General features: G+C 44.2%; 1 protein-coding gene across 6 annotated transcripts in view; it reads right to left on the bottom strand.

Annotated features, from left to right (window-relative positions):
• CELSR1 (cadherin EGF LAG seven-pass G-type receptor 1) overlaps positions 1–18,436 on the bottom strand; it is a 176,637-nt gene that overhangs the window by 48,586 nt on the left and 109,615 nt on the right. For all 6 annotated transcript variants that reach the window (XM_056339969.1, XM_056339968.1, XM_056339967.1 and 3 more), the window contains exons 6-8: positions 7,406–7,563; positions 6,106–6,269; positions 4,557–4,682 (exon numbers count right to left, since the gene is read on the bottom strand). In XM_056339969.1, coding sequence (XP_056195944.1) covers positions 4,557–4,682; positions 6,106–6,269; positions 7,406–7,563 — 448 coding nt within the window. The remainder of the gene's footprint in view (positions 1–4,556; positions 4,683–6,105; positions 6,270–7,405; positions 7,564–18,436) is intronic.

Consider the following 18,436-nt stretch of genomic DNA (forward strand, 5'->3'; position numbering starts at 1 on the left):
AGGTTCTCCTACAGCAGGTTGCACAGAATTGCATCCAGGTGAGTTTTGCGTGTCTCCAGAGAATGAGTCTCCACAGCCTCTCTGGGAAGCCTGTTCCAGTGCTCTCTCACCCTCACAGTAAAGAAGATGTTCCTAGAAAGGTAAGCTCAGGATCTCTGCTGATACAGTTTTGCTGATGAGTGGGTGGACAGAACAGGAAGTATGAGGGCAAGAGTTGCTGCAGATGTTTTCAACATATCCTTGATTACCTGCTTTAATTAACAGATTAAACACACAGGAGAAGGCTGGGAGGCAACAGGAAATTATTTAATTATAAATACTGCAGGGCCAGACTATTCAGCTGTCTCAGCTACACAGCCTTTTCACAGGGAGAAAACTTGTGTGGAATTGCTTAAATCACCTGCCTTAAATATCTTGAGGTGACAGCTGAAGAGCTGCCCTCCTATCTAACCTTGCACAAACACAGCTCCTACAGGGAGACACTGATGACGGCCTTCAATGGAAAGCAATTTGCTGATGGAAAACAGAGGAATAGCCACCCTTTGGACTTTTAAAGTAGTTACCTCAAGTAACAGAAGCTACAGTACTACGGATTAGTTGATCCCACCGTTTAGAAGCACAGATTAAGCTGTGGGAGCTCTGTGCTGTTTTGCAGCACCTCATACGGTACCTCTACCATGCATGGCACCTTGTAGTGGGATCTGCAAGCAGTCCCTGCCTGATGTCCTCATTCACAGGCATGTCGGTGAAGTTCACGGCAACTTTTGCAAGTGGAAGCAGGCCTTAGAGACTGGGTACAACCACCACAGCCTGGCACCCAGCCTTGTATCTTGTCGTGCTCGTGAACCCATGTGCATGTTCAGTTGAGATGACAGGGCTTAACAGTCTCCTTCCCCTTCTGCTCCACGCTACCATATCTGCTGACTCTTCTGGATTTTCTTGTAGTAGGAGCGATCATGTATATACAAATGCATGTGTGTTACTGTCAAATGGCAAGTCCTTAGAAAAAGGTAGAGAGATGACATCATAGCAGAAGATGGAGCCAGGCTGATGTGAAGTTGCATTTTTTTGAGGAAAAAAATCCAAACCTCAAATTCTGATCTGTCTGCCTTGCTGGTGTCTATAAAGGGAAAGGCTGTGGTGGGGGGAGTGCAGGGGTTGGAGGAAAGTGCAAGCCTTTCAGCTGCCTGTTTGTGAGAAATAAGATGTCAGTGACTAGTGGACTACCACTAGTGAAGCCAGAGGTGTAACTTGACTTACCCTTCTCTAAGGTGGGCTACCCAACCACTCCACCCCAGGGTAAGTGCAGGCAGACCCACAGGGCAATGCTTCTCCCTCCTGCTCCAGACTGTGATCTCCCCTTTGCAGTCATACTCAGTCCTCCACGAATGCTAGTGGGGGCATATGGTGGAACAACTGAAGCTTATCCTGCTCTCGAAACCCAGACAGAAATTTAAAATGCTTAGCCACCAGACATAAATGTGCCCAGCCCAGTGCTCAAGCTCTGGCTGTCTGGGCCAGGGCACGATTCATCAGCCTGCACTGCACCACATCAATGTAAAAGTAACCAGGACATTGGTGCTGAGCAGGATCATTTCCTCCTCCTGCTCCAGCTGTGCAAAAGTCAGCCCTTTCCTTCCTCCTCTACCCTGCTGACTATCACCATGACTTCAACTTCCAACATTTTGTTAGTGGTTTTCTAGACTGTTGCCGAGATTTTTAAGTCTGCCTGCCTCTGGAGAGCAGAGTCAGGATGCAAAATTTGTGGGCTTCCCACCTGCTGGAGGCTGGGAATGCTATTTGCAAGCATTTCAGCTCTGCTCCTGGGAGAACTGGACCGGCATGGCAATTACCCAGCTTTTTCCTTTTCTCACCAGTGGTGACCTTCTGTGCTTGCAAATACCATTCCCTTCCCACACCTCCTCCCAGCTCCCCTCCCTTCCCTAGGGCCAGGGTGCACCTTCCCCTGCTAGGATAATAGAAATCCCCATCCATCAGCCCCCTCTGACCTCCCTCCTCCCCCCCAGCCCTTCCCCATGCCGGGGACCAGGAGTCTCCATGGAAGGGCTGGTGGCCACATTCAATGTACCCAGATGGGACCTGACCACCCCTGCCACCACAGAGTTGAGCACACATGCTTCCAATCACAGCAGCTCCCTGTGACTGGTGATGCAGTGATGCAAACTAATTGTCTTCTCAGGGTTTGTCACTTTGAAGTGCTGTCTGTGTATCTACATGCGGTTTTAAGAGACTCATACATTTAAAAGGCCATCAGAAAGACATGAGGGGTATTCACTGTGGAGACAGAAGGCCTGGGGAAACACGCGGCCAACACTGGGATGTCACCTGCAGTTTGGCTGTAGGACATGTGACAGCTTACGTCCTACGAGGATGGTGAAGGCAAAACACTCCATCCTCACTAGTGCAGACTAGTTTCCAGAGTTTCTGAAGAGTGGGCAATTAGAAAAGCTGGATTTTTAACCTGTCAGAGTCTTTGCCTTCTGTGAGCCTGAAGCAGATCCAGCACTGCCAAAGGGATTCAAGAAATGCATCAGCCAATCACCCCTACAAAATAATGCAAATATTCTCACCAAGACCTTTTAAAATATAGCTGCCTAATAACAGCTAATGCTGTCAGGATCATACCTGTGCATGCAAATGAGCAACCTGACAACCAGGAATATTGTACATCACTGATGTCCTCCTGACTTTAACTTCAGGCACCTGAAATCTTTGGTCACATTTCAGAAAAATTCATTTCTTTCTTGGCTTGCAATTTTTCCTTAGGGACACTCTGCCCCACAAATACCATCAAAGCAGCGAACAGCCTGCTACACTCAAACTGTAAAAAACCTCCACATATTGAGGCATCAGCGGGAACACAGGGTTACTGAATGGCAAAGGGGACGTGCAGGAGTGTACAGCACTGGAGGCAGAGGAGACCACTGGGGCTAGGGGGAGACTGATGCTCTGATTGTCTTCATCTGTATTAACTGAACTTGAAATGGGTTTCCAAGTATGGATACAGGGCAGTTCTGAGGTGGTTTTCTAAATCCCAAACTTCACGTTTTGGTCTTGAGTTTGGGATATAAAAATGATGAATAAAACACACATTTGATTGAATGTTGAAATTCCATCTCAAAACTAAGATAGAGGGAAGGACAGCCTTTGCATGTGATAGCACTGCTCCCCATTTACCCCAGTATAGGCAACAGAGTTGGGCCCTGACACTCTCTTTCAGGAGGTATCAGTGTGGGTTTGTACCACAGAGACTCTAGCCTATCATGAAGAAAACACCAGAACCTCTCCATGACATGAGGCACATGAAAAAATTAGATCTTCATACAAACTTGGGGAGCTCAAAATATTTGAGGAGCTGCTGCCGAAAGCAGGTACATCACTGGAGGCAGTAATAGCAGCTCAGGGTTCTCTGTGAGGTGAAACATAAGAAGAAGCCTCCATCATTCCTCTGTCTCTCACCCTGCAGACCCTTATTTCCAAGCCAGAAACGTGTCGTCTCCTCCCAAGCTGCTGCTTCTCAGGCAAAGGAAGTTGCTACCACCGAGATCTGGCCCAGGCTGAGGCATACTGCGCTGAAGCCATTTGCAAATCACTGCGGTGTGTGCACCTCAGCTGAGAGACCTGCTATTCCAGGGTCCACGCCCTGCTGCAAGTAATCAAGAACATCTGGTTTGAGGTAGATACATCAAAAGAACAACTTCCTTGATCACACTGCAAACTATTCTGGGCTAAGTGTCATGAGGGGATAACGGAAACGAAGACCTACCACACCTGCATCAGAGACCAGAATTTGGCCTCCTGCTTCTAGAAAAGCCATGCCTAGTTTAAACAGGTTTTCTTTTCTGGAAGCCTCCAGGAAGACTCCAAATGAGAAACCCCCCACTAGACGTGGAGGTGGCACCATACAGCAGGCAGCCTGGAGCTGCACTGACCCCACGGGACCCCTCCAAGCAGATGACTCCTTGCTTCCTTGGGAAGAAACTAACTGCAAGTTCTTCACGCCCTATAAAACACACCTGCTGCTCCTTTCTCATCCTTTATTAATAAGGTTTTACACATATACACACATTGTGTTCAATCAAAGAAAAATCCAATAAAACTGAAAGTGCTCGTATTCTGCCGAGACTGCCTTCTTGCCAAGAAAGTAGTGATTAAAACTGCACATTCATCCTGGTTTGAGTCAAAGCCCAATAAAGTCAGCGGGATTCTTTCCACTGATTTAAAGGGGCTTAGGATCAGGCATTTTTACTATACACAAATTACTACATACTGCCAAGTTCTGTGGAACTAGTTTGCTTATGTAAGTAAATCAATGAAAGCTGCTGTTACTCATGGCAGTATGCCAGCTATCACATTTACTATATAGGTGATCTCCAAAATTATTTCAAATATATAATGGGTGACTTCTAGTCTTAATTGCAATCTTCTGTTACCTGTTCCTTAAGAACCACAGTTTGACATATGTGCTATGAGATGTTCACGCTGGGTAATGAAACATGCAACTGTCTGCGAATGAAGAGCTCTTTGCATCCTACCTTGCTCACAGTTTTTCCCTCCATAGCGTACGGGGCACTCGCAGATGTATGTGTTCCACTTGTTGACACATGTGCCTCCATTCTGGCACCAGTTGTTTTCACAATAGTTCCTCTGCGCTGCACAGCCTGAAATTCAGGAAGACAGTTATTTTGCACGGTTTTAACAAGAAAAAGGCTCTGAATGATTGTATCTGAGGTTTTATGTAAAAAGAAGACATGATCAGTATAGGGTTTTTTGTTGTTTTGGGTTTTTTTAGTATTCTTAAAGTCAGTGGAGCACAATGTGGATGGCAAAAGTTTACATGAACTGAGCAAGTGTCAGATTCATAAAGACAAATCTATCAAAGGCTACCAGATACAGTCACTGAGTTGTAAATCTCTGGGGACTAAGCGAAAATTTTGGGCAAGTATCACTGCATGCTCTTCCCCTGGCATCCACCGCTAGAGACAGGCAGATCGACTGGTGCTGTGACTCAGCACCACTGTTTGCAACTTGCTGTCATCTAACCAAGACACTAACCAGGGAAAGCCAATGTGCAGTGTCACACAGTGGAATAACACTACTATACACCATTGTTTTAAACTCTATGGAAACACATTGCCAAATGATGAAAAAAAACATCTATCCTAAAGAAAACACTTCATGGCCTCCTGATGTATGTTACCATAAGATAAAAGCTTGTGTTTAAGTAATATTAGAGACATAACTGTTAAAAAAGGGCTCCAAGGCAAAACAGCAATTTGAAGGGTATGCTATGAGTCCTTTCTTAATCCGTGATGAGTGCAACATACCTAAGAACTGCAATTTAGCTCTCACACAGACCGTCAGCAGCATGGAAGGAAGAGACTTGCCATTCTTGCATGTAAGAGACAGTTTTATGATGATGAGAACATTTTCTACATCAGAACTAATCCTGATCGGGGATCCGAGGACTGGAAACCAAATCAGAACCTCCAACAGGCTGCTTTACGAAGCAGGTTTCAGATTTGGAGGATTGCAGAATTTGATTTACAGAATTGCAAACATTATTTGTGGAAAAATCATTAAAAACATTGCCTTTTTCATGAATGAATCCCACCAGCTTTCAGAGCAAAGTGGCATTTAAAAGGTAGTTTAAAAAACCCCACAAACCAAACCAGGAAAAGTTAATTTAGAACTAAATTCCTGGGTGAAACTCATAGCAATGCAGAAGGTCTAAACATGCCTGGCCGGTCCTTTTCTGTGTGCCGGTTAATCCTGTAAGTGTGCACTGTGCCATGGACTATTGTGTGCATCCCTGGCATGGGCATGGGCTGCACCTTGCTCAAACAAACAAGGTCTGGATGCAGCCATGCCGGTGACAGCGATGGTGGCAGCATGGTGCCCAGCAGCACTTTGATCCCCTGCCATGTGGCCTGGGGCAAATGCTTTGTGTTCAGCAGTGCTAAGGGGGGGGGGGGGGGACAACAGGGCCTGTTTCAGACCCCTCTGTCCCCTGCCCCTTCGTGGGGTTCCTCCCAGTGCCAGTCCCTTTGACATCGTAAGCCCTGTTACACACATCACTCATACCTGGCAGAGTGCCATTATTGGCGATGAAACTAGCCATGTCGATGGGCTTGCTGTCGATAGAGAGGTTCCTCATGCAGCCAATAAACTGTCTGTTGTGCACCGGGAAATCTTCAGGCAAGTTTGGGACACCGCCAAGGAGCAGAGGGCCAGTTAGGTCCAAAGATCTGAAGAAATAAAGAAATGCTCATCATTTCTTGCATATAGTTTGTTTTGTTTTGTTCGTTAACTCACTGCTTCCATGTGCACATTTGAGCTGTTCAGTCTACCCGTGTTGCCAAGCACTTCCCTCTGCTAATTCCAGAGCTTGTAATCAAAGGACCTTCCAGAAACACCGTAACTTTTAACTTCGGAGCTGTCATACACATACAGAATCCAATGACCTGTCCCTAACAGTGGCCAGTATGAAGAAGGAAATGAAAATTATGGAAAAAACTGCAGCTGCAGGACACTTCTTTCAGACTCTAGTCACCCAGGGCCTGTCTAATGCTCCTCAGCATAAGGTTGAGATGCTGTATATTTTGATATAATGTTTTAAATATTATACAGTGCCAACCCTTTTAAAATCCTCTGAAGATCTTAGTCTTAATGACATTTAGTGGATGGAGGTTCCGCTGAATGATTCCACTCTGTGAAAGGTATATCATCTGGTCAGTTTGAATTTGCCCTAATTTTTGTGGTGCTCCCTTCTCTTGGGTTTTTAAGAGCAGCATGTGTTTTTGTCAATGGTCTTTCTGCTATCACTCATTATTTTATATCCCTGCTTGCTGTTCCTGGCTGTCCATCTCCTCTTTAAACTCAAAAGTGCTAATCTTTCTTGGTCTTTCCTCACAGGAATTTTTTTTTTCATACTGAATGATTTTCAGTGGCCTTTTCTCCTGTATTTTATTTCTATTTCCTTTTAAGACAAGACTTTTAACTTAAATGATGGAAGTAATAAGCTCTTCAGTCATCCCCTTCACTAATAAAGTCTAACATTTTATTTGCCCTTCTCTCTACATTTTCATACTAAGTAGATGCTTTCTGGGGGCTATCCACACTGACCTCCAAGTCTTTTCTTTTTCCATTTTACAAGCAATTTGGGCACACGTCTGCATTACACAGAATTTGTGCATTCCACTCAGTGTACTGACACTTGCAGTAGCCTCTAACAAATTCCATCTACCAAACTAAGCCTTGTAACGTCTTCTTGTTAAATAGACCTGCTTTTCCAACTTGATTTGCTTAGCAGTTAATCACATACTGTTGACTCTCCCCTGGAAAAAGGGAGTGAGTGGAAAACAGAAATATAGGGAATCCTTACTTCTTTGAGCCAGTCTGAGTCCCCTGGGCAGCGCAGGTGTAGTTTCCAATGAGGCTCCCGAAGCGCACAGCCACTGCTGTGTCACAGTCGTCCACAGTCACCACGGCCACCTTCTCTCCAGAAGGCCCGTGGGGAATTCCTAATCGCCCAATGTTGGGCTTCAAGAAATAAATGGCACATGTCATACAGTGCTACATACACATGGGATTTAAATGCTGGTTCAGCCAGCTCAACAACATACTTTCTACCCCTCAAAGGGGACTAAAATAGGATACATAAACAAAATAGCAGAAGTTAAGTTGACCTATGATATCTAGGTGAGAAAAAACCCCAGTGGATGACTTCAGAGAGTCCACACGTGCCCAGTATGTTACACAGCATGGTCAGAAGTAGATTTGGTCTTTTCTACTGCTGAACCACTTTGGCCTAAATCACTTCAAAGAGGCATTTTCTTACTTCTGCAGAGCAAACTAATAAATTCCGCTCATTTTGCAACTCTTCACCTACAGTGAATGAAGTCACTTGAATTTTAACATTGTTTGTGCCCAAAGACAGAAAACCATAAAATGATGTCATATCACAAATCAGGCTAAAGGCTTAAATCAAATTTTCTCTGATGGGGGTACTCCGCCAGGGCCACCAGAAACTGAGTGCAGGTTCCTATAAAGGCCATAGTGAAAGGTTGTCTGATGAGCAGGAGGGAGCTTAGGTGAAGACTGCGTATTCCAACTACGAGATGGAGGGCATGGAAAACCACCGCCCATTGCTGAGCCAACTGAGAAACCACCAGTTGCTAGTCACAGCAGAATAGAGACCAGGATCTGATCAAACATGCAGTACAACTGAAAGCCAAGACTTATTTTTATAGGTGCTGATCAACAACAGTTTTAAGTATACGAAAGCAGAAGCTGACTGGGCATCACACTACAGTTTGCTGTACGCTCACTTTAAAAGATATATTGCTCAACTGTGTACTGAATTCCCTTATTTGTACAACAAACAAGGAAGCAGTAGGGGATAAATGCCTATTCTTTCTGTTTCACTTGCACACACATAAATTTGTTAAATTTATTACTAAAGGTAATTATCCCAACGTATAAAAAACATTTTTAAAAGATGTTTCCTGGTGTCAGTTCCAATTGGAAAGTATTTTCCATTTCTGCTACCAAGAACTAATGTGATCACATAGTTTGGCAGTTAACAGTATAAGGTTTTGACCTCTCTTGAGGGATATTAAGGCAGATTTTTTTTTTTTTCCAGTACTCCCTGGACTTTGCCACTACGTAGCCTGGAAAGACAGGAAACATACATATTTCCAGTGCTGAAAATGCTATTGCATGCAATGACAGCAATATTAGTGAGCAGCTTTTCAAAGTAAATGAAAAAATACATAGAAAATTAACCAACCAACAAGCAGACCTTCCCTTCCAAAATTAAAATGTTTACATTCTGGGTGCTACTTCTATTCATTTGGAGGCATGGCTCGATTAACATTTATGTTCTTGTGCTCAACTGAAATAACCTATTGTTTCTTACATGGGAGCCTTGACAAAGGCGGGGTATTTATTCTCACAGCAGGGGGGATCTGCCCAATGTTAATCAAGTTTGCAATCTGATGAAACTCAGCAGCTTGCAGCTGCTCCTTCACAGTCAGCTAGCTGCAGCAGCAAAGTGATTTTTTTTCAACTTTTATTTAACATAGAAACTGCAAAGTGTTTCTCTAGATGTTGATTTTCATTGCAGTGCAGTTCTCTGGCACCTCTTTGGCTCTGATGACCACACAGAACCATAAGCCGAGGAGGAAGAAACAGAATATTCTGGCGAATGAAAAGAGACCTATTGGCAGTTCAAATCATACTTAGTTCAAATACATAGTGATTTTCTGACCATGTTAAAAGGCTCATTTGACAGAACAGGCTTTTCCCAAAATGGAAGAATATGTTGCTGGGAAAGGAAAGAGATTTTCTGAGTGATTTAATGTGACCTGGACTCTTTTTTCTTTTATATGTGGCAAGTACTACACTACTCATCTTCTCAGCACCTAGCATGGAGAATGCTTTATAACAGAAATAATGTGAATTTAATAAAAGACTGGAACAGAGGGAGCCCAAGTTAGGATTTCCTTCAGAATTTAATAATGAAACTGATTTTATTAATTTAATATGTTGATTAATACTAAATATAGTTCACTGCTGATGCAAAGGATATTTAGAGCATCATGAATTATAAAAAAAGAATCACTTTGAATAGCTGAGTACTAGAAAGAGAATTAATCACACAACATGAAACTTGGGATCTAATGACAAGAATTCCTGTTGCAGGCCCAGAGACCATCAGCTACGCATGATGAAAAAGGAGAAACACGCCCACACACCCTATTAACTGACTATAAAACAATTATGAACCATGGTGTTACTAAAAGGTAAAAAAGGCAATACGACAGTGGGCTGTTGTGAAGATGGGCATGAGGGAAATTTTATGACACTGAACAGGCTAGAATATGGTGGGCAATTTTGATTTAATTTATGAAAAATAACTTCCAAGTAGAACAGATGCACAGAATCACAGCCAGGGCAATGGAAAGCCTACCTTATCAAACAGACAAAGCAGGCTTGGCCTATTTAGCCTAGCAAAGTATAAGCTGGGGAAGGGGTTTGGAAATGAGAAGATGCTGTCACTGCAACAGACACACTATAAGAACATGGAGTATAAGATGCCCATGAGTAACGTAGTCTGGAAATCACCAGGTGATGCTCAGCCATAGCAGGGATCACCTTTGGGAAAGCAGCACGGGCAAAAGTTACAAAAAGAACTTAATTTGTCTGTGATTATAGAAGCTGGTGTTAGCAGAGGACTGGCCTACATTTGGAAGAAGATAAATAACAGTAACTAGTACTTGGAAAATACACAAGAAAGCAAATGGCCAACACTAAATGATATCACATACATTTACATTTACAGCATGTTCTTTGCTTCAATGGAATCCTCAATAGCGTAAGACTTACCCCTAACAGCAGGAACAGCTAACACTAACCAGCATTAACTCACACTATTATTTTCTGGAAGTATGTTCAAGGAGTGAAAAGCCAGACTTTCATCTGGGTACTCAGCAGTCCTTTCTGCCTGTCAGACTCATCTCTTGAAACACCATGCTACCTGAAAGGCAAGTTTCATTAGCTGTGCCAATTCTGCACTCATTAATAAATGTGCAATGTGGTGTACACGAATTTACCAGCATGACCACCCATTAATGCTAATGCAAGTCACGTAACTGAGTTCCTGTTCACGGGGCTGAAAATTTACCTTGTGCTGCCTAACTCTAAAGGCTGCCTTTTTACTTAAGCGCTTGTCCAGAAAGGGATTTGGATTCAAATTTCAAAGACCACATGCTGTAAAAGTGAGTAACAAGAAGAGGTACCTAACAGCACCAGAGAGAGAACTTGGTCTCTCTTAAACTATGAAAGATGTGGATTCCTCCTGGACTCAAAAAAAAAAAAAAAAAATAAAAGGGGGGGGTGGGGAGCGGAAAAGCAGTCCTGAGTGTCGCAGTGTATTATCACCACCACACAGTGAGTGATTCTTCAAACATTCTGTGCACTCTGTATTAAAGTACATGTGTTTGTTGTACTGACCCTTATGTTTTCTCATTATAATGGCAGAGTCACTTGGAGAAGTCAAAGAACCATCCCTGACTCAGGATCCACACATGAGAGCAGAACCACCTGCCTTCCTCGCTAACTGTAAAACAAGATGAACCACGCCTAGGTTCCTCAAATAATGGCAATTGGTTCCTAAAATTGTACAGAATGTCATTAAACTGAACTTTGCCTCACTGGGCTTTCATGATGGAGATTAGTGGTTCTGATCTATGGGTGGCCATTTTCAAGTCTCATGTCTAGCCCTGTAACCCATGACATTCTCCCTTGCCCAGACACAGTCACAGGCAGACTGCGATTGTAGGAATGAGCCTCCCAAGGCTGTCTTTTGAAAACTGCAGATCCCTTTCTGACCATTGCAGAGTTAACAGTGTGACTCAGCTACTGTCCTCAGTAGTGACCTGCAGGAGTGACCTTCTCAAACTGCAAAGGTTCTAGTAACTCCCTTTGGCCACCTGCAGTGACTTTCTCAGGCTGCAGGGAGAGAACGCCACCGTGAGGGTGTTTTACTAGCAATGCCAAATCTGATTTTCGTGAAACACAAGTCCGGAGCAAGGAACCGAAAGAAATACATGTAGATTATCCCAGGTGTATGTAAAACCCTGAGAAGCTTAATCTGTGAACGTGTTTTAAAAATGGAGACCAGACAGAGGACAGAAGGTCATCAACACACATCTGTTTGTGAATCTACTGCACAAATGTACTTCCATTCCACTTAAAAACATCAGACGTGGATATTCGCATGTATCTCAGTTTCATTTGGTTCCTCTATTATTTTAAAGTAAATATTTAAACTGCGAGAGCCCACACAGTTACTTATTAAAGACACAGATGGTGTAACGATGCAGTGTGAACAGAAGAGACACATGGATTAGCAGACAATGGAAGCCTTGTTTTAAATACTTAACCGTTACATTTTTACATTATAGATACTATTGTTTTCAAAAGCCACGATGCAAAATTGTTAGAGAGGTTTAAGGAAATATTCCAATATTCTGTAGACTTATTTTGCAATAAATCAGACTAGATGCTGTACATGTAACAGGAATACTACAAAGTGCAAATGTTTATTTAGTCAACCAGCAGCAGCGGTGACACTCAAGATTCCTGGACTCACCCTTTTACTAGTTAATCTGCAAGATAATAAGCCTTTTTGAAAGGCCCCACAAACATCTCCTCCACCAGAAACACCTTTTTCCAACTTCCATTCTTAGATAAAAAATTGTCACTTGACTATTTGCACAGATGGAAAGGGAGAGTGGTTCTGACTGGTCAGGGGAGAGTGTTCCAACATGATGGATATTCCCTGAACTCAAACTGAAAGCTGTGCTCTCCAGCCGGAACCCCAGCCACGAGGGCTTCCGCCTGCTTTAGCCACCCCATTGAGTCTTTTGAAGGAGCTGAGGAGACGGTTCAGCAGCAGACTCTAAATATGGCCAAGACTTTGAGAACACAAACTGGGAACCCTTGCAGATGAGTCACAACCTACCTCGCTACGTTTGGCACGAGGAGACCTGTTTTCTCAGGGGACAGATACAACACTGCAGATCATAAACGCTGCATTTGCTCAGATCACTGTACACATTTAAAAATGCATCTATTGTAGAAAGTTGATCTTTTAGCAAAATGCTTTGTATGGCATAGCTTAATATGCAGAGCTTGGCTTGTCTGTCTTTTTAATAAGTGCAAATGTGTAAAAAGCCATCCTGAAGTCAGTGCCAGCCTTTCAGTGCTTCCAAGAGTTTGCTTACTGGACAATAAGTTACCCTTCTGTTTTTGTTAATCAGTAGCTAATGATTTACTGACTGTTTGGAGCGGTTAAAGGTTAAAAAGAATCTGTTTCCTAGTTATTTTTAATACAAAAAAAAGCACTCCCCTGTATTGTTAAAGCACTGGTTCAGCCCCCACCGCCCCCAAAAGCGCTGGGTGGAAAACGCCTCATGTTCATATTCATATTCATACCCTTTGGGGCTCTAAGGCTTCCAGCTACAGTAATAATGGAAAAAAAAAAAAAAATGGAGCAACTGGCATTGGCTCCCACTGGAGGCTGCTGCTGGGGCTCTGGCCGCCGCCTGGGTCCCCCCTCACCAGTTCCCTGCTGCTCATTAGGCAGCCTGCCAGCCACCCCGGCTCCTTCATTAACCCGCCGGCCTCTGCTCTGCTATCTGACGCCGTGAGGGGAGAAGCCCCCCCGCCACCCGATTCCCAGGCGATGCTGTGCTGCTTCAGTGGTCAAAAAGCTCATTAAGGGCCCGCGGTGGCGACAATCTCCCTGGGCAAGCGGCCGGAGCCCGCCCCCCTGCAAGGAAAATAAATAAATAAACAGGAAAAAACAAACGAGGAAAGCACGATACTTGCAATCCCAGGGGGAGAGACTAGGAAATGCCAGAGAAGCTTAGTGCCCTGGCATGGACTTGCAGATCATTCTGATCAACTGGGAAACTCCAAATTAGACCAGATTAGAGAAACCATTAACGTTAATCTCTGCTTTTTAAGGTTTCCCCCAACAGTTTTCCAGAGCACCTTTAAAATAAGGCGGTGTGAAGTACTGAGAATCTTTTATACATCCTGATTAGTCACCAGGGAAAAGCAGGACAAATCATTTCACATAAACCCCTTACCCCTTTGATGTATGTATGCCCTTTATTCCCTGAATATTTTAATGGAATTTCTCTACACAAACTTGGCTCCAGTCTGTACAGAAACATGAGAGCCCATGACAGTGAAAAAGAAAACCCAAAAGCTTCCCATCGGTGAGTCAAAAATGCAAATCCTGAAAAGCCACCAGACCAGTTCCTTTTCCTAGACTAATTCCCTGAAACACTGATCCTCAGGATCCAGGCTGGGCCACAAAATCAAGCAAGTTTTACCAGCCTGATTTATTATCTCCTTTACAGCCGCATGCAGAGGCTAAACTTTGATACTCAAAGCAGGAGGTTTTTGGCACAGCTATGAGACCTGGCACACATAAATGGTGCTGCCCGAATTGCTGCTGCTCTTACGGTGGTAGGACAGAGACAGGGAGCAGCCCTCCTGTCCCACCGTGTGGCAATACCACAGCAAGGCTGTGAACAGCCATGGTTACACATCCACAGCACCCAGACGTGCTGCTTCCCTTCACAGAACATGACCTGCATCTTCACAAATACCAGTTCCTGCAAAGGGAATATTCTTGGATTTGACTGATTTTGGCAAAGGCTGCTGTAGTACTGATGGGAAGAATGCCTGCAACGGAAATTTTATCCTCACATTTTTATTTCCAGATGCTTCTCGGTTCTTTGACGCTGAATCTATGACACAGCAAGGAGAACCTGTTTTGGAGGCCGAGAGACCATGCCTGCTGCTCAAGACAACATCCAGCTTTCTGCATGGGAGACACCACTCACCATGGTGCTCTGCTGCTGTGGATCCCCTCAGCTGCCATCTGCAGCGCTCTCCTCCCCTCTGATCTGCCCCTGTGGCTGTTGCACCTTCTCCCTGGTCCTCCCCTGCCCTCTGAACCCTTTTTCTGACTGTTTTGCTGCCTCCCTCCTTTCCACTAACAGGGATGATCTTCCAGCACCCTTGGAGAACTGGGAGAGGAGAGCACATGAAGAAAGATGCTGGAAGAGCATCCCTGTTCTCCTTCATATGTTCCCATCTCCCAGTTCAGCAAACCCTTCCCTCTTTGCCATTTGTCCCTATCTACCTGCCAAAGTACCACTCTCAAATATTTTCAGCTTTATATAAAACTGGTCTGTTTTATGACTTCATTTTGCATCCAGGATGTGAATGTTATTGCTGTCAGAATCCAAGAAATACCTAGAAATAGCACAACGTGACACTCACAGCAACTAACTCCTTCTCCTTGGACTCATCCCTAGTGACACCCTGCCAAGAAAACTGCTGCTTGGTGTGGGTGTTGGGGACACAACCGAGTCTTTAAAATCCAGGAATCCCACACTGCTCTACAGGCTACACCCCCCCACCCCCCATGGCTTCATCTTTGTGAGGGTCTCCTGGTACACACAGACCCCTGCACGGCCAGGTAATTGCAAAGCACTGTTTCCCCTCACTACACAGACAGATACAAAATACCTGAAAAGTTACTGCAAATCATCAAGCTACTGTAGATTTACTGTGTGATTAAATTGAGATAACAGTGCACTTCAAAGAACTCATACCAAATTCCTGAGGTGCCATTTCAATGACTGCGCTGGCTTTGCAGAAGCCCTCGCCAGGCTGGGCTGCACATCACCGCCTTCAAGCACTGTCCTCAAGGCCTTATGGTGAGCAAACGGCCCGTTCAGACTCTGCCGGCTCTCATGGAGGTCCCTTGCATCTCCTCAGCCTTCAGGAGGAGCTGAAAATCACTGTTTTTGGAGGTGCCATTAAACCTCTGAGCAGTTTTGTGGCACGGAAGTGTTCAAATGAGTTGAGCAAACCTGGGCTCAGGGAGCACTGCTGGGTGCCAGGTTCTCCAGGGTGATCTGAGAGCCCCATGCCATGAGGAAAGCCATGCGGCTGAGACTCAGCTCAGGTGTGGGGTGGGCACAGACTTAGAAGTGGCAGTGCTGTAACTGGGCACACAAGTCAAGCCTTTTAAAACCTGCGAGGAGCAAGAGGACTAAGTGCTGAGCAGCCTTGCCAAGGATGAGGCTTCCAGAAGAGCAAGGGCTTGGGTTAGTTTTGACATGAGATTGTCCCTGCTGTCACCTGCAGATCAAAACCTCTGGGGATGGTTTCTGAAAAAATTACTGTATGCATTTGCATAAAAAATAACCGGCATAACAATGGGTATTTTCAGGTGGGGTTTGCAAACTCTGTGAGAACAACACTTCCTAAAGCAGGTAGGGGACAGAAAGAGCCAGGCACTGGGTATGCACTCGCCCTCCTCTTCCCAAGCCACCCAAAAGACTTCTCAAAGCTGTCACGGAGAGCTGAGCAAGAGCAACTCAGGGCTGGGGAGCCGGTCACACTTTGCATCTCAATGACCTCCAAATGACTTTCACTGCTTTACACTTTCATTTCCTGAGACACAGATTTAGAGGCCAGTTATTTGTTATTTTGTGTCAAGACAATGGAATGTTGCTCCACCGCCAAATCCTCATTTCCTTTCCCAGATATCAATCACTTCGCACTTACCCTCTACCAGACCCCCCCCCCCCCCCCCAAAATCAACAAAAGCAATTACTACTAATTGAAATCTGCATGAATAAATACTGGTGAAATTGCAGGGAGGGGCTTTCAAAGTCCAGACTCACGTGCCTGTTCTGCAAGGGCAGATCAGTTGCCCCCCTTTAGACCCACTAACACCTGCAAGGGCTCTGCAACCACATCCAAGCAGGAGCAAGAAAAAGCAAATATTAGCCAGGCAGCCCTTCAGCGCTTTTCAGGAGATTTTAGGAATGTAAACGGTTGCCAATGGCTCAACCAAAGTCCCACTGAGGGAGCAGCAGATGCCATTGGAAGAGCATAAGAAAAGCACGGCAACACTTCTCCTGTCCTCCTGGCTCTTGTCTTCCCACCTGCAATACTGCAGGCTGGAGCTCGAGATGGGTTTTCACAGGATTCCGCCACGTTTTATGGATGGAAGGGACTCATGTTAGCATCTACTCAGCCTTTTGCCTTATACAACCACAGAACATCACACAGTGAGTCCTGTCTCAATAACATGGCTTGTACCCAAGTTAAAGTTTTCCTTTAGAACAGGAAATAGTGACTTGATTGAAAGATTTCAAAGGACTGCAAGACCCTCAGAACTGTGGGCAGATTATCATGCAGATCATACACCTTCACTATTAATGGTACTGTGTATTATTTCTAAGCAGAATTTGTCAAGCTTCAATTTCTACATATCAAACCTATGGTCTTATCTAGACTAGGACTTTCATTGATGACCCTCTGTATTTGGCTGGAAGAGGATGAAATTGGCCTCAGCATGGATGGGAGTCTCTGAATCTTCAGCCAGAATGCCAGGAAATGACTCATAAACTGAACTATTTTTGCAGAGATTACCTTTTCTCATGGCATTTTAAGTTGCCACAAGAGTTCTGAGCATGTAGGAAATGACATGTTTTGCACTCAGACATGAGGAACATATTTTATGTGTTTGACTAAAACAACATTTTGAACTTTAAATGTGAAGTGCTGGCATGCATTCAGCAATGGAAAACCTGATTTCTTTCCCTTTCTTTAGCTGCTTGTCATTTTAATTGCTAGTTTTTTTAAATAGCCATGCCCACTAGCACCAAAAATACGAAGTATAGATAAATAACACAGATGCATAGCTACAAAGTCCTCACACCCTCATGTCGTACGTGTGCCTCCAGCACTACCTACCACATGCTTCACAAATGTACAAGCCTGCCCACCAAAAAGCACAACAAACTGCTAATACAGTAACTTTTGTTCTTGTAATAAAGTTGTGAAAAGATTATCATAACCTGCACCTGGCTAACAACATTGCTAATCCAGGAAAAATCCCTCCACCTCTTGAGGTGACAAGGAAACGCAACATGCAAGTCCCTCAGAATACTGGTTAAAATTTTTGATTGTGGCTAGCAAACAAAGTGACTTTTCCACCTGAACTGCTTTTCTTCCTTGTACAACTGAAAAAACCCTGGCAACTTTCCGTGTGAAGAAGCGGCCCTGCACTTATGCAGGTAACCACAGAAAAGTCCTTCTAGAGCTAATGAGTTCACTGCGGTTACGCTCCCTGCATTTTTGGTGTCTTGCAAGCTTTCCTGTGCTTAAGCTATGGCAGAACTTTTGATCCCACGAAAATGCTGTAGAAGGAAGGGTATCCAGCCCAAACCGATGATCTGGTGAAGTATACTACCGGTGCTCTGCTGAAAGCTAGCACTACCCACTGCCTCCTCCTCGCTGTGCCACCACTGACCTCCGCAACCCTGCATTACCTTCTGCTATTTCACAATGTTCACAATGAGATGAGTGATAAGGAAATGATGAAGTTAGAAATGTGGCTAAATATGAAGTAAGAATACATGATTTGTTTTAACGGGAAACACTAAATTTTAGCACGCTTTCTGCCTTGCGCACTTGAGATAGCCTTTAAAAGCTCTATTGGCAATTCTTAGAGATATTATTATTTAGGTTTGGAAATTCAGATCCACAAAATTGTATCTCTTCCTGGAAAAATATGCCCAGAGAAGTTGGTTGTTCCTAACTGAATGACATTTTCCATATTTACAGAACCCTGCTCCCCTAAGATATTTGCGTAACATCACAATTAATGGTCTGCATTTTTCTTTACCAGACAATGCCAAATAATGCTGAAGTGGGCCTGTGTTGATCACGGATGCTGTAAATACAGCAAGTCAATCTGATCCAACAAAATCCAAACTCTGGTGGGGCTCACATCTGATCAACAGTG

Source organism: Falco biarmicus, chromosome 5 (genome assembly GCF_023638135.1).
Source record: "Falco biarmicus isolate bFalBia1 chromosome 5, bFalBia1.pri, whole genome shotgun sequence".
Taxonomy (NCBI): Eukaryota; Metazoa; Chordata; class Aves; order Falconiformes; family Falconidae; genus Falco; species Falco biarmicus.